At 43.1% G+C, this 16,775-nt stretch overlaps 1 protein-coding gene across 1 annotated transcript in view; it reads right to left on the bottom strand.

The window, feature by feature from the left end:
* The window catches only part of NOL9 (nucleolar protein 9), a 455,387-nt gene that overhangs the window by 385,944 nt on the left and 52,668 nt on the right, over window positions 1-16,775 (bottom strand). The window contains exon 3 of the mRNA XM_044055607.1: window positions 108-327. Within this exon, the coding sequence (XP_043911542.1) occupies window positions 108-327 (220 nt within the window). The remainder of the gene's footprint in view (window positions 1-107; window positions 328-16,775) is intronic.

The raw sequence follows: 16,775 nt of genomic DNA, 5'->3' as shown, positions 1-16,775 counted from the left end.
TTTCAAACCTGTCATTTATAAAACACTATTTTCTGCAAGTTGAACATAATATAGTACAACAAATTCAATGAACAAGCTTTTGTTTTTTTTCCCCAGAAATGACCCACCTCGAGATAGGTGTTCCTTTATGACTGCTTTGCCCCTCATTCTCAGCTCCTTTTTCGTCTTGCCAGGACTGCTGTGTGCCAGTGCTTCAATCGTCAATGGGCAGTGAGATGAAGGAGAAAAGAGATCGTACGGAGGTTGCGCAGGGTTAATACTGAATCCAAACACTTGCACGCTGCCATACAGACAAGCCAGCTGACACTTTCCTCGGAATGTCAGTTTCTGTATTTGTATAGAGGGAGAAAAGAAAAGTAGTAATTAAGACAGAGCAACTACATTAAAAAAAAAAAAAAAAAAAAATGGTCGCATAAATCTGGCCCGCTTTACTACACCTGACACAGACAAATGACCTGAACTTTCAGAATTAAAAATCCCTCCTACAACCATGGGTTAAATATATATTTAGCCTTTTTTTCTTAAAAAGGCAACAATAGATCAGAAGAAAAAGTAAAAATTGCTATAAAAAGCAAATCTTACAGGGTCTTAATTGATCACATCTATGAAAGCAGACAGGTGCCCCCCACACACACACACACACACACAATCCAGCAATCATCCAGGGCCCCCCAACTCCAGTGCTGTAATTAAAAATCAGCAACATTACATCCACACTCGCAACTTCCTTACATGAGCATTACTTGCTTACACACTTCGACAGACATGAGACACAGCCAAACATTTAAAAAAAAACTTATGCTAAGGAGAGTCAGAAAACAGGCAATATCCACAAGTGTTACGAAGACCGATTACCATGCGCCAGCAGAACAAGGCAGTTAACAGAGAGAGAGAGAGAGTGGTCAGTCATAAAGATGTAACCACCAGTCCACATTTCATCTTATAGAAGTAAACAACTTTTGGATCTTGGCTTGAGTGTTCAAATCTTCATCTCTCTCTCTCTCTCTCTCTCTCTCTCTCTCAGAACACAATCCCAATGTTAAACTGTACAGACGGCTTCTGCAGGCACCCGGTTGCTAATATCTGCAGATCTCAAAGAAAAAAACACTGGATCCATGTTAAACAGAGAGCAAAAACGCAGAGTCTTTTCTGTAAAACAAATGGGTAAAAGGAGTGGGCTTGTACGCAATGTTGGAAACTACGAAGAAATAAATAGTGACATTTCTGGAGATTTGTTTGTGAGACGAAAGTATTAGCCATATATACTCTACTGAATCTGATTTAGAGCACAGAGACTACAGAACATGTCTGGATGACTGCTCGAAGTACAGACAACACCATAGGATCTCAGTAAACTAAAAGAAACTATGAGCAAGACAGAATACCAGAAATAAACCAAAATCTTGAAAAGGAAATATTATACAGGCCTCAGGCAACACTGTCAAGCTTACCAGCCTGCTGATGCACATCCATTCTAAAGACTTGTTGCCTAGATTTTATTGGAGAAGAATTAAAAGCTTGATATCTCCTCAAAGGATGCAATTAGCATTACAAAGCCATACGGCCAGTTGCTAATGTTTAAGTACAATCTAAATTTCACTTCTAAGCACCTGGAATCAAATGCCTAAAAATTCTTACTAGGATAAGCGTCATAGCTAGATCTAAAGGACACCTTTAGGGAATGTAAGAAATGGACGCACAGGATTCTGAAATATTTACTGTCAAAAAGTACTTTAGTTTTAAAAACGCCCTTCATGCCAAAAGCTATGCCTAGATCCAGAGGAGATAAAAAGATCTTTTAGGACTAACCATTTCATCTTCTTACAGCTCCCTGGGAGAAAGAAAGAATAAAATTACTTCAGTTGGTACTGCTGGTTTAAAACATTGCAAGAAGTAGAAAACTGTATGGAAAGGTGCATCACTTCTGCATTGCACATTAGAGGCAAAAAACAGAGTAAAGGGCTGTAGACTTCCTCAAGCTTTGGGACCGTGGGACAAGATTCAAATAAACTTTGTAGGGTTTCTTCTAACAGCACAGAGAGGTTTAGGATTATCTTGACCCTGACAGAGGAGCACACACTGTGTATAGATGCAAGCCACTCTAAAGGATATGATGCCCAGTCATGCAAATCCTCAATGAAAAAATCCTATTTTAGGGAAATCCATAAAAATCCATAGCAATCAAGGTAGTCACTTTACCAATAAAAATGACACAAGCCATGCTCCAGTTATATGGAATAAAAAAGTAGAAGATTCTTTACCACCCCAAAGTTCAGGAAAAGTGGAGAAAAACAACAAACCGCAAAAAAGCTTAAAAAAAATCATTGCAGAGTATAAAAACACCGGTTCAAATATCTACGAGTATTAATGAAAGAGAACCCCCCCCCCCCCCTTCAAAAAAAAATAGAAACTCTCACCACACAAATTGTGACTAGGCAATCAATGTGCCAACATAGCAAAAAACATTGCAGGGGGGGGTGTCAGAGTATGGAGTCAACACCAACAACTGAGCCACATGTAAAGTCTGAACAGCTTAAAACACCCAACAAATTAAAATTATTACCGTATCGAAGTCAGAAAATAAGTCAAAGCTAGTAATCTAGTCTTGTACAGACATTTTTAAAACAGAAGTGGGATCCAAAATGGGTGGTCTAATATGTGGTCATGGGGGGGGGGTGTATCAGTGCAAGTCCAGCCATTCACTATGTAATCCCACAACCAGAACTGGATGCACTAGGATAAAAATAAAACCTTTCAATTGGAAAGGGGAGGGAAAAAAGTTCAAACGAGGGTGGCCTAATGGTTAAGGTGTTTGCCTTACAAACACAAGGTGCAGGGTTTGAGTTTCACAAGGGATAATTGGCTAAGCTTAAAATGTCTCGCAAGAGCAGTTAGCTTAGTACCAACCTATGAACCTATAAACAAAAACTCCATGTTAAAATGTCAAGACATATCAAATTAAAACTGATGTGATTTTTTCTTCTTTTTCTCTGTTTCTACAGTGACACAGAGGACATTAATATTTCTCCTGCTCTTACATCTCATTGTAAAGACAAGACTTACAAGCAACACTAATTTACTGAACAAAGTTATAATCCATATAACTAAACTCTAGTAATTGTTGGGGTTGTTTACAGATTCCAGAAAATGCTAGAACAGGATTCCCATTGATTAGCCACCCCCTTTAACCTCTCCAAACTTAAAAAAAAAAAAAAAAAAAAAAAGTCAATTTCAAAAACAAATTATGTTCCCTTAGTCCTAGTAGGCTAGTAGTCTCTTTTCAGGGGAGACCAGAGGGGGCACATACTATAAAAGGGAAATTTGGCCAGGGCACCATGGAACTTCCCCTTCTCTTTTTATAAGTGCCATGGGATCTTTTACATCCACCAACACAAGCAGATGGGACCATAGTTTTAAAGTCTCATCTGAGGGAGAGCACAGTCAGAAGTGCAGCACCATCTACTGTTGGGGAAATCAGAAGCAGCTGACAATACAGACTGAAGAGGGAATGGTGGAACAAGTTAACAGCTTCAAGTATTTGCGACAGGTCATTAAGGAGAAGGGAACTCTGAATGAGGAGGTCACAGCTATATGCAGCCAACTGAGAGACTGTCAGCGGTACTACGAGTCAGAAAAATACCAAAGAAGCTGAAAAGTAAGGTGTGTAAAACAGTGGTGTGACTTACTCCTGTGGTTACATTTGAAAACATCTAACTGCTGAACGAAGACCATATGGTCGAGAACATACAATCGATATTTCAGATGATCGATCTTTTCAAATTGTAAAAAAACACACACAAAAAATAACTCGTTATTGCAGGGAGGCAAGCCCCTCCTGCACCGCCACACACAACCCTACTTAAATTATATCAACTCCAAGATCGCACTACACTGACAATACAGCGCAGAACGGGAAGTTTTCCTATTCCCTGCTGTAGCGAGATCTCAGAGTTAGTCTTTTTTTTTTTTTTACAATTTGAAAAGCTCGATCTTCTGGAATATCGATCATATGGTCTCGACCACATGGTCTTAGATATTTCAGCAATTCGATGTTTTCAAATGTAACCACTTCTGTATGGTACTGAAACCTGGGCAGTGAAGGTGGAACAGTTAATAAAGCTAGAGGTGATGGAGATTAAGTACCTGAGACAGGGTGTAGGCTGCACACTGTGGGACAGTTGAAGGAATGATTGACATCAGGAGCAGAAGCCAAAGTAGCTCCAACTGTGGAGAAGGTACACAAGAACAGATTATGGCGGTTCTGGTACATGTGTAGGAAAGCAGAAGACTATATGGGAGAGACTGGAAGAATGAAGAGGAAATGTGGATGTCCAGCAAAGAAATAAGTGGACTGCATAACAGAAAACCACAGACATAGCTAGGTATGAGTCTCAATGGAAGTAAGAGAATGGCACCAAATCGAGGAAGGTGGCGACTGTTGATACAAACACTCCAACCCCATGTAGAAAATGAGGAAAAATTCAGAGTAGATCAGAGAGGTAGCACAAAAAGTTTACAATAAAGAACAAAACTATTTTTTATACATTTGTTGACCGGGATAGTCTGACTGGATGCATGTCCATTTTCAGCAGAGGCCCGGGGAGAAAAGCTCCAAGGGTAAGCAGATACAGCATTACATATTACAGACTATTTACAGAGATTACATAAGTAAGCAAGTTAAACAAGTTCCACAGGTTACAGTTAATCCTGAGCACAAGTCGGGATTAAATTAAATTACACAGTAAACTGGTTAACAGATTTTTTTTTACACATTCTAGAGAGAGTTAGCCAGGCTTGATACATTGACATAGCCAGTTAAGTGATAAATGTTGTTTGAGTCTAGTTTTAAATTGACCTAAGGTGGAAAGTAAGGTAATATCAGCTGGAAGAGAGTTCCAGGATCTACTTACAGAGTTTGCAAAGAGAGAATCACCAGCTGTGTTATTAATTTTGCTAGTAATTAGTAGTTTGTTAGAGGATCGAAGCGGTCTAGGATTGTTATAGGGGGGTGATAATATTTTTAAGTGCAGGAGTATTGCCCAGATTATAGAGGATTTTATAGGCCATAATCAGTTGGTTATACTGGATTAGGCTGGGTAGTTCAAGCCACCCAAGCGGATTTAGATTGATGCAATGATGTGTCCTAAAAGGCAGCCCAGTGTCAAACCTGGCAATGTGGTTGTAGCAAATTGAGAGTTTGTTAAGGACAGTCTTGTTTAAATTTGAGAGTAGAGGGGATGCATACAGAAGGGTTGAAAGAAGGTGAGAGCGAGCTATGGCAATTTTAGCTGGAGGGATTAGGAAGGCTTTTATTCTGTAAAGTGACCCTAGTTTTTTATTGATGGTTTTGATAGTTTGGTTAACATGTAGGTCAAATTTTAGATTATTGTTTATGATGACGCCTAATAGTTTTGTAGATGGGTTAGGGGAGATTATTGTGCCATCATTTGATTTTATGGTAAAGGTGAAAGCGGTAGACCTGCGTGTTGGTGAAAATAACAGCATTTTAGTTTTTTTGGGATTTAGGATCAGACGATGTTCAGAAAGCCAGTTTTCTATTGTATTAAAGGTGGTCTGGGTAGCTGACCATAACTCTACTGGAGATGTGGCTGAGCAAATCAGAGTAGAGTCATCAGCATATTGGATACAGCTGACTTTTGGGATGACAATATAAAGGTCGTTAATGAAGATGGAGAAGAGCAAGGGCCCTAGTATAGAGACTTGTGGTACTCCAAGGGTGTTAGGTAGAAGGTTAGAGAGTTTGTTCTGCCAGAAGACAGCCTGCTGTCGACCATTCAGGTAGGACTGAAACCACTGGAGGGCTCCAGTATCTAGACAGAATGTTTGCAGGGTGTGGATTAAAAGTTGGTGATCAACCATATCGAATGCCTTGGAAAGATCCAAAAAGAGGGCCGAGTATATATAATTATTATTGCGATTATGGTTTATGGTGATAGTAAAGGCTAGGAGGGCTGAAGTAGTGCTATGATGAGGACGGAAGCCATGCTGAGTGTCTGCCATAAGGCGATTTTGGATTAGGTGGTGCATCAGTTGTCTATGAATACATTTTTCCATAATCTTTGCAAGTGGAGAGAGTATAGCTATTGGCCTATAATTGGAGAATTCAGTAGAGCTGCCTCCTTTGTGAAGTGGGATTACATAGGATATTTTCCAGATGGTGGGAATTTTAACTTCTACTATGGTTCGATTGATTAGTATTGAGACGGGGTAAGCAATAGCATCAGCTGATTTTTGTAGGTACTCGGCAGGGAGTTGATCAGCAGAAAGTGTAGTGGGTTTTAATTTTTTGATAAAGGTACGGATAAGTAGTGGCGACTGGTTGGAAGCTGGCTAAATACTACTACTAATTTACTGGGAAGCAATCCTTTACCTTAGCTCCTGCTCATACTAATCTGGTGGTTGCTTATTTCTTTTTCTTAACTTGGAAAGTCATCATTCCCTACATCACAAACCAGACAAATCTGTATTCACAATACAGAGAAGTAGCCACGCAAGCAGACCAAATATAAATCACAAAAAAGACAAAGGTTTCTAAAAAACACACAACAAGCAATGGCCAAGCACCTAATCTAAAGATATATAAAAGAGAGCAACAAACGGGTGTCCTTGCATATGCGAAGAAGGAAATACATCTGGGGGGGGTTCAGGTCACCTGCCCCTTGCAGAGTTTAAAAGGCTTCAGTAGAAACGTGGCCCAACTTAAATTAATTTTGTGTAAACAGGAACAAAACTAAATACCTGCATCATAATGGTAGTACATTGCTGAAACATCTATAATTTGCTGTTGCTTAACTAAAAGAATACCCATGTACATGCAAACCTAGCAGAGATTCAGTTCAAAAGTTATAAATAGATGGCTTATGCGCAAAAACGCATTGTGGCATCATGATTTCTCTCTGCTTAAAACTCAGTATACGATTTAACAAGGATATTTGTTGTATAGCTTACCCAAGCTTCTAAACGCATGTCTTTGTTTAATAAAAAAGTTATACCACTTTCAAGATACAGAGTTAAAAAAAAAAAAAAAAAAATGGCTGATGACGCCTGTATGGGGATTCTGAAATAGAGCTGAACAGGAGAAAAAAAAAACTGCAGCTAAGGTAGCACATAGTTCATAACCCACAAGCATAAACAAATCCTGCTGTAGACCATGGTCCAACAGTGATAGACTAACTCATCTGATATCTTGTCTTAACTGTGAAAGACAGGATATCAGACGAGTTAAAGTCCTGATTTTTTTCACCTTCTTCACTGGTAAAAGAAGCAAAAAGGCAAAAATGACAACTTTTTATTCTACTTCTCAGTGTAAACTGGCAACATTCAGTTTTAGCTTAACTACTTTTGAAGCGCAAGTAACATTTCCAAGTTACTTTTAATAAAATCAGCACAAACGGGATTCTGTACCATCAGTAAAAGTATGTCACTGTTAATATAGGTAAAACATTGCTTCCTAGTTGTTTTTGGCTTAGTAATCAGTGAAGTATATTTTAAGTTCATACATGATGTGTTATCCTTCTAGTAAGTGAAGTGACAATGTCATTACATTTACTGCTGCAATATTCTTAACCAATGGGATGCACTGCTGTGGAAGCCCAAACGTCTGACCAGTCTACTTGTTGCCTTTAAAAGGTACGCCAAACATCTCCTAAATGCCCCTTGCGCAGTGTAGGGCATAAAGGTGACGTTCAGGCCTACCTTAATCTGACCTTCTTTGCCACCAGTCTGAATGCATCTTTACCAGTCTGTTTATCTGCGCCCATTTTCTGCCAGCTGAATGCATTTTCGTTCTCAAGTGACTACCTTTGCCCGTTTACTGACTTCTATTGCAGTTGCAGATAACTGCCCTGTTGGGATTTTGTATTTTTCTTTGCATTCGTCCGTCTCAGACATTCAGGAGGAACCACGGTTGATTTTTTCTGAGGGGCCTAGGGGAGGTTCCTCAGTTTTTGGTTGGGGAAGAAGTTCCTACTACTATTCTCAACTGCCGCCCTGGGTCTCAGCCTTAGGATCATAGGAGATTACTAGGCTACTGGCCCTTAGGACCTTATAAGCATAGCCAAGAGTTTAGCCCATGTTTAGACAAATCAGCACCCAGTGCCCCTATCCAGCAGGGACATCGGTGGGATCCCAGGGGTATATTTCTTGTTTCCCATCAAGTTATCCAGGCTGTGCTTAAAAAGGGTAAAGAGGTACTCTGGTTGATGTTGAGAGGGAGTCTATTCTATAGATGAGGGAGTCTCTGGGACACAAATCTGTCCAAAGTCTTGTTGATGTCACAGACCAGGTTGAGGCCGTGAGCACAGTTACTCGAGTGGAGCTTGACTTGCGGACATGCAGCAGTCCCATCAAGGTGGAGTCCACGATCATCTTGTATGCCAAACAGAGGACACCTCTGAGAAGTCTGTATGAAACGTAGAGGGATAGGGCTTTTAGCCTGTGTATGGTAGATGTTTGAGGCCCTGGATTCTCCGGGTGAGGAACCTCTGTGGTCTCTCCAGCTGCTGCATGTGCTTTGTGAGGTACATGCTGAAAGGTACGGTGCACTCAATGGACCTTATAAAAAGGGAGGAATATAGGGGATGTTATGACCTCCTTGTCCCTGGAGGAGATATCCTTACTTACGAGGTGGGCCATGTAGAAGGCTTTCCGCACTACGGAAGCAACAAGGTGGTCAAAAGTCAGGTTACTATCAACCTGGGTACCCAAATCCCTCATGACCAATTGCGTGCTTAGGACATTATTAATGTGATGATTTCTGGGGACGTCACTCTCCCGAAAGGGGATGATGCATTTTTTGGTATTCAGCTTGAGGCCATGTTTCTGGCACCAGTTATTTGTCTGAGTGAGACCATCTTGGAGGATGTCCACATCACTAGGGGAATTGATAACAGCACCCAGCTTCCAGTCACCTACAAACTTGGTCAGCCATAGCCCACTGATTTTGGCCTGCACCTCAGAAAATAATATCCCAAATAACAGAGGCCTCAAGACTGAACCCTGGAGTACACAGCTTGTTACGGGTCTATACTGCTTGAGGTGGCTTCCCCTATTTTGACTACGTGGGTTCTATCAGTGAGCCAGTTTGCTACCCATCTGGTAACACATGGATTGATGCCTAGTTGAGAGAGTTTATCTGGTATGCCAGAGTGGGGAATAGTGTCAAAGACTTTGGCTACGTCAAGGTAGGCGGTGTGCACTGTCTTCCCCTCGTCTATGGCTTTGGGGACTGTCTCAAAGAAGTCAACCAAATTTAGCAGACATGACCTCCCCTTGACTAAGCCAAACTGTGTGGGATCAAATGTTTGGAGGTTGCTAGGGGATCAAGTGTTTGGAGGTTGCCAATGTCCTTGTTAATGAGGTCCATGATGATCCATCCCATGGCCTTGCAGATCAAGCTAGTTAGGCTGATGGGTCTATAATTTTTTTTCTCAGGTTTTTTGGAGGGATGTTCCCTTAAAGGACAACAACGGGATTCAATTAAATGCTCAACTTCTCTGTCACTTTTCTCCCCATTTACTGTCCCTGCTATGAATAAACACAGCACTTAAGATATTTTAAATCGACTCTCCACTAGAACAGTACCTTACTGTACTGTGGTGGTTTCACTTTCAAAAAACTTTTATCCCACCCTTGCTGCAGTTTGGCCAATGAATACAGGTAGTTTTCTGGCTACTTGTCTTCCCAAACTGACATCATCATGACTGTCCTAAAAACCCACCACTGCTGTGATGTCACAGCTCGCTGGTCCTTCCCCTACCCATTCAGAAAGTAAAAGCTAGAACAAGGAAACAATACATGCGTCAAGGTTCCTGCTGTGAACTGCCAATCGCAGCAGGTAACAGCTCAAATTACCCTTAGAACTTTGACAGCTGGGGATGTTAAGTATGAAGGGGGATGGGAGAGGAGTCAAAGTAGTACAATTCAGGCTTCACCAAAAAAAAAAAAAAAAAAAAATGCAGTTTAGCCATTCTAAAAGGCAACAGCAGTAAAAAGCACTGAAAGTCTGTTCTGTGGCATTTGCACAGTTTGTGTTTTACGTAGTGCATGAAATGTTACTAAAAACTAACTGACAAAGACAGTAGTGTATTCGTGTAAAATCAATGCAGTGACAGGAACTTTAGGAAGAAAGACGCCTGTGTGATGCAACTTGTTTTGACTTCTTCGAATCAGTCTCCAGAGCCGTGGATGAGGGTAAGGAGGCCCATACAGCCTATCTGGACCTCACCAAGGCTTTTGGCACCATCCCCCACTCTGGAATCATAGATAAACTTACTAAGCTGGGCATTAGTCCCTACGTCACTCGATGGGTTGCCAACTGGCTTACTGACAGAACCCACGCTGTAAAAGTAGCTGACTCCAAATCCAGCTCCAGACAAGTGGAGTACCTCAGGGTTCAGTCCTGGGACCACTCTTGTATGGCATCTACTTCTCTGAAGGACAGGCCAATACTAAGGGACTCTGGCTAACAAAGTTCGCAGATGACTGCAAACTGGGGGCCATTACTGAATCTCCAAATGATGTGGATACTCTACAAAAGGGCCTTACAGAAACAGATGCTTGATGCCAGAGCCATGGGCTCAAGCTCAATGCCAAGAAATGTATAGTTATCCCCTTTGGAAAAAAACATGTACCTGTGAATTACCACATAGGTGGCAGTACACTAAACACCGAAAGTGTGATAAGGGACTTAGGGACACAGGTGGACAGTGGTTTCACCTTCGATAACCACATCGCCACAAGAGTCAGGAAATCCTATGTGGCACACCTCATCACCAAGGGCTTTTCATCCAGAAAAAAGGAGGTCATTGTCCCACTGTGCTCATTAGACCCATTATAGAATACAACACCCCATTTGGTATGTACCTCTCAAGACACCTGCAACTGGAATGGCTGCAGAAATACCTCACAAAGAATCACAGGCCTAAATCAGATGCCCTATGCTGACTGCCTTAAAAAACTCCAGCTATACTCAGGTCACATATCGTCAGCTCAGAGGCGATCTCTGCTTAACATACAAGGCCATGTCAAACCCTGAGCTGTTGGACATGCTATACACAGAAATCCCAATCCCTCAGAGCCACACGCTCCAGGGATCTAAACCTTGTCATCATAATAGACAAAACATGCTGGAGGGATAGGTTCCTGACCCAGAGACTCCCCAGACTCTGAATAGACTGCCCATACATGCCAAGCAGAGCGCCTCTTTGGCCCTCTTTAAAAGGAACCTTGACGATTGGATGGGAAAAAGGAAATTCACCCCGGGGATCACGTCAGTAGCGCTGCTAGACAGGGGTCCAGGAAGTAAACAGTGTGGGAAGAAATAGCCAGAGAATTATGGCTAGGCTTGTATAGGCCCTAGGGCCGATAGCCTAGCCTAGTACCAATCTATGAACTAGCACTACATTTTGGGATACTTAGAGGCAGGCTAAACAATCAGAACTTCAGAACAAACTGGCTCCCCACTTAAGCACCATGTTCAATAATAGCCTTGCATCAGGCTTTGTGCCCACTGAATGGTGCACAACAGTTATCCCACTCCACAAAGGGGGAGCCACCACTGATCCCAGGAAGTATATTAGCCTGACGAGCCTGGTCTGCAAGGCCATGGAACTCGAACAAAGACATTGGTAACCTCCAAACTCTGGATCCCACCCAGTTCGGGTTTGTGAAAGGCAGATCATACCTCCTGAACCTGATCGACTCCTTTGAGACAGTCACCAAAGCCATGGAGGAGGGCAAGGTGGTTCACACAGCCTATCTTCACCTCGCCAAGGCTTTCGACACCATCCCCCATTCTAGAATTATAGCTAAACTCACTAAACAAGGTATAAATACCTACATCACAAGATGGATTGCCAACTGGCTCACTGACAGAACCCACACTGTAAAAGTTGCAGACTCCAACTCTGACCTCAAAGCAGTAACAAGTGGAGTACCACAGGGTTCCGTCCTGGGACCTTTCCTGTTTGGTATCTACTTCTCTGAAGTACAGGCTAACACAGAAGGTCTCTGGCTAACGAAGTTCGCAGATGACTGCAAACTAGGAGCCATAGTCAAGTCCCCAAATGATGTGGACAGCCTACAGAAGGGCCTCACTGAAACAGATGCCTGGTGTCAGAGCCATGGCCTCAAGCTCAATGCCAAAAAGTGCAGTGTCATCCCCTTTGGTAAAAACTCTGTACCCATGAACTACCAGATAGGCAGCAATCTACTTAACACCGAATGTGTGATAAGAGACCTTGGGACCCAGTTGGACAGTAGTCTCTCCTTTGATAGTCGCAGTAGTCAGGATGTCCTTCTACGTGGCACACCTAATCATAAAAGGGTTCTCATCCAGGAAAAAAGAGGTTATTGTTCCCCTCTACTCGTCACTCATTAGACCCATTATAGAGTACAACGCCCCTTTTGGAATGTACCTCACAAGACATCTGCAGCAGCTGGAAAGGCCACAGAAGTACCCCACAAAGAGGATTACTGGCCTCAAACAAATGCCCTACACTGACCGCCTCAAAAAACTCCAGCTTTACTCTGTAGCATATCGCCTACTCAGAGGTGATCTCAGCTTTATATGTTAGGCAGATTAGGCAATGTCAAACCCAGAGCTGTTGGACATGCTACACCTAAAGAAATCTCAATCCCTCCGAGCTACACGCTCAAGGAACCTAAACCTTGTCACCACAATAAACAGGACACGCTGGAGGGATAGATTCCTGTCCCAGAGAGACTTCCTATACTCTGGAACAATCTACCCATATGTCACGCAAAGTTCTTCATTAGCACTCAAGAAAAATCTTGACGAGTGGATGGGAAATAGAAAATACACCCCGGGGATCACTTCTGCATCTCTGCTGGACAGTGGCACAGGAAAATAACCTTCTTGGGTGGCATAAGCTATGGAACCTTGCTGGCTAGACTTACCTAGGCCCTTGGGCTGATAGGTTCGTAGGCAAGTACTAGGCTACGAATTACGTCAAGATGCTAGACCCCATGTGGTCAGACTCAGAAATTACATATAAAAATATTTAAAAACCTGTAAATAGACCTAGAGTGGTGTTAAAATGTAGGAAATAGAAGTTATGTTCTTACCATAACGTTCCATGTTAGTTGTCTTCTTCTCGCCTTCTTCTTGCTGGATGGGTTCGGAGCCGACCTCGGCTCCGACTCGGCCACTCTAAAGCTCGAGAGTTGGTTCCACCGGCTCGAGGCTCCCCTTATATCCCACAATGCTAGGCGAGAGTTACCTCAGATCTCGTTTGTAAGCTAACCCCAGCTTATAACAGAAACAGTATAACTGTAAAAAAACAGAATCCACCTCTAACAACAGGAAGAAGAAGGGTGACCTACATCCTGAAACAAGAAATATGCATAATAGCATATAGCTAAGAAAGAGGTGGTAGAAAGAGAGGTCACGATCACAACTCCTCTAGGTCTGTCCAGGCCAGGGGAAGGAGGGTGGGGCAAGAAGAAGGCGAGAAGAAGACAACTAACATGGAACGTTATGGTAAGAACATAACTTCTATATGTAAAGTTGTCTATCTCGCCTTCATTCTTGCTGGATGGGACCGCGTCCCTAGCACCTTGTCCCGGGTGGCCTAACGGAACAGACTCCTGAGAACAGTGGAACCAAAATTAGCTCTATGCCTAGAAGCTAAATCCAACTTATAATGGGAAATAAAAGTGTGAGGAGTAGCCCAAGTAGCCGCTGCACAAATGGTGTCAATAGGCAGTCTGTCTTGGAAGGCTAGAGAAGTAGCCAAAGCTCTGGTGGAATGGGCTTTAGGCTTATTAGGCAGTTTTGGTGTCTAATCTCATAAACAAGGGTAATCAGAGATGTTAGCCATCTGGATAAAGATACCTTTGAAACTGGAAGTCCCTTTCTGCTTTCCGCATAGGAGACAAACAGCTGATCAGATTTTCTGAATTGTTTCGTCCTGTCCAAGTAGTACCTTAATTGACGATGAACATCCAGACAGTGTAATTTTTGTTCAGACCTATTTGAATACTCTGGGAAAAAGACAGGGAGGTCAATGCATTGGTTTAGATTTGATGTTGAAACCACCTTAGGCAAAAAGGACGGGTTAGTTAAGGAAACTCTGTCCTTATGGAACACAAGGTAAGGAGAACGACAACTGAGTGCTTGAAGTTCTGAAATTCTTCTAGCTGATGTGATAGCCACCAGAAAGAGAGTTTTCCATGATAATAACTTTAAGGAACATGAAGCTGCAGGTTCAAAAGGGGAAAGAATCAAAGAAGCAAGAACTAAATTTAGGTCCCAAGGAGAAGGAGGATTTCTTACAGGAGGTCTGAGAAGAAAAACTCCTTTCAAAAAGGCTTTGCAGAGTTTGTGGGACATTAGGGCGGATTCAGAAATACCCACATGGAAATTAGAAATAGCTGCCAATTGAACCTTAAGAGTAGATGGAGATGAACCTGCATGGAAGAGTTCAGCAAGAAAATCAAGGACTAGTTGGATGGAAGCGGTGAAAGGATCTATGTCCTTTCCTTGTGCCCAATATGAAAAGCGTTTCCACTTACTCAAATAAATCTTCGAGTGGAAGATTTATGGGAAGCTATCAAAATATCTCTAACAGAGTGAGATAATTGAGGAAGCCTGGCTACGGTTGGAAGTGGAGGAACCAAGCAGTGAGGTTCAGAGAGGGAGGGAGCGATGAAACTGACCCGACTGATGGATCAAAAGATCTGGAACTAGGTCCAGATTCCACGGTCGCTCAAAAGAAATCGATGCAGAAAGGGGAACCACACTTGTCGAGGCCAGTAAGGAGCAATGAGGATCAATGAGGCCTTCTGAGCGATAGCTTTCTGTATTACTTGAGAGATCAGTGGGAAAGGAGGAAATGCATACAGAAGTCCCGGGGCCAAACTTGGACTAGCGTCCCTGCTGGGTTGGCCTGGTAAAGGGAATAGAGTGAAGTATTCTCTGCACTTGCTGTTTTGGGGAGTAGCAAAAGATCGCAGCAAGGCTGACCCCACTTGAGAAAAATCTCTCTCACTACAGAGTCTTTCAGAGACCACTCGTGAGGCATGAGAATAGCTCTGCTCAACTTGTCCGCAATGTGATTGGACTTCCGGGGATGTGCGTTGCTATCAGAAACGCTGAGAAGAAATCGCCCATTGCCACAGTCTGAGTGCTTCTCGACACAGGGGTATGATCTGGTTCCGCCTTGTTTGTTGATGTACCACACTACAGACATATTGTCTGTCTGGATTGCAATCGTTCCCAAGGGAAGAGAGTCTTGAAGGGCTTGCAACGCTAAAAGCACTGCTCTCATCTCCAGAACATTTATGTGCAAGTGGCATTCGTCTGGTTGCCATGTGCCCTGGACTGTCCTGCCCTGATAATGCCCCCCCCCACCCGATCAGGGAGGCATCCGTTGTCAGAGTAGCAACCGGAGGAGGTGGAACAAATGGTCTCCCCAACAGGAGCTGGGGGGAAGACATCCACCACATGAGATGCTTTTTGCACGCTTGCGTGATCATAATGGTGTGAGACATTGGAAGTTCCTGGTATGACCATTGAGAAAAGAGCATCCACTGAAGGATCCGCATGTGGTATCTGGCCAATGGAAGGAGGGGTATGGCCTCTGCCATGATTCCCAACACCTTTAGAACTAACCTGGCTTTGGCTCTGTTGTTGTTGAGAAGTAGTGATACCAATTTTTGAATGTCTGATATCCTTTGGTTCGTTAGTGTTGCAGACATGTTTACAGTATCTAAATTTGCCTATGTAGGTAATAGTACGACAAGGCGACAAAACAGACTTTTCGCAATTTATTGAGATACCCAGATTTTGACAGGCGCGAAAAGTGTAATCTCTGGCCATCAGAAGGAGATGCTTGGTGGGAGCTGTGAGGAGCCAGTCGTCCAAATATGGAAACACCTGGAATCCCTGTCGTCTCAGGTGAGAAGCTACCACTGCCATGCATTTGGTAAACACCGGGGCAGTGGTGAGACCAAAGGGCAGGGCCCTGAATTGAAAATGACTGGTTCCCAGCCTGAAGCGGAGGAATCTTCTGGAGCGTCTGTTCATTTTTATGTGATAGTACGCGTCCTGAAGGTCTATAGAGCACATCCAGTTTCCTTTTCCCAATAGGGGAAGAATGGATTGCAGCGTGACCATCCGAAATCTTGTTTTCTTGACCGATCTGTTCAAGATACTGAGATCCAAAATTGGTCTCCAGTCCCCTGTTTTCTTTGGAACTAAAAGAACCTTGAGTAGATTCCGGATCCTAGTTGGTCTGCTGGCACTGGCTGAATAGCTCTTTTGCAAGCAGTTTTGAAATTTCCAAAGCTGCTATATCCCTTTGAGCGGGTGGAACATCTGGAAGGGATTTTTTTGACTGATTTGGAAAACGAAGAAAGGGAATAGAATAACCTTCGAAATGATGGACTGTACCCATTTGTCTTGTGTCAAGGATAGCCAGGCTTCTGGGTACAGTGACAATCTTCCCCGACTGCCTCCGAAGATGGGCAGTCGGGCAACACCTCAGGGATGCTGAAAGGGCTTATCTGAGGACATTTCTCGATTGCCCTGGTTCTGCGGACCCCTCTGCCTCTAGGGCGGCGTCTACCATTGTTGTTCCCCTCTGCCGGGAACCGACTCTGTGCATCAGGCGAAGTCCCTTGAGATTGTTTACGGAACCACATCTTTCCCCTTCTGGCCTTTGGGGTAAGGCCTAGAAGGAGTAGAAAACGGACTCCGACGGCAGAAAGGGTCTTGCCATCAGTCTCGCACC

Source organism: Protopterus annectens, chromosome 14.part0, assembly GCF_019279795.1.
Source record: "Protopterus annectens isolate FY-2018-M chromosome 14.part0, PAN1.0, whole genome shotgun sequence".
Taxonomy (NCBI): domain Eukaryota; kingdom Metazoa; phylum Chordata; order Ceratodontiformes; family Protopteridae; genus Protopterus; species Protopterus annectens.
The sequence above is the reverse complement of the archived record's forward strand: the minus strand, read 5'-3'. Positions and strand labels throughout refer to the sequence as shown.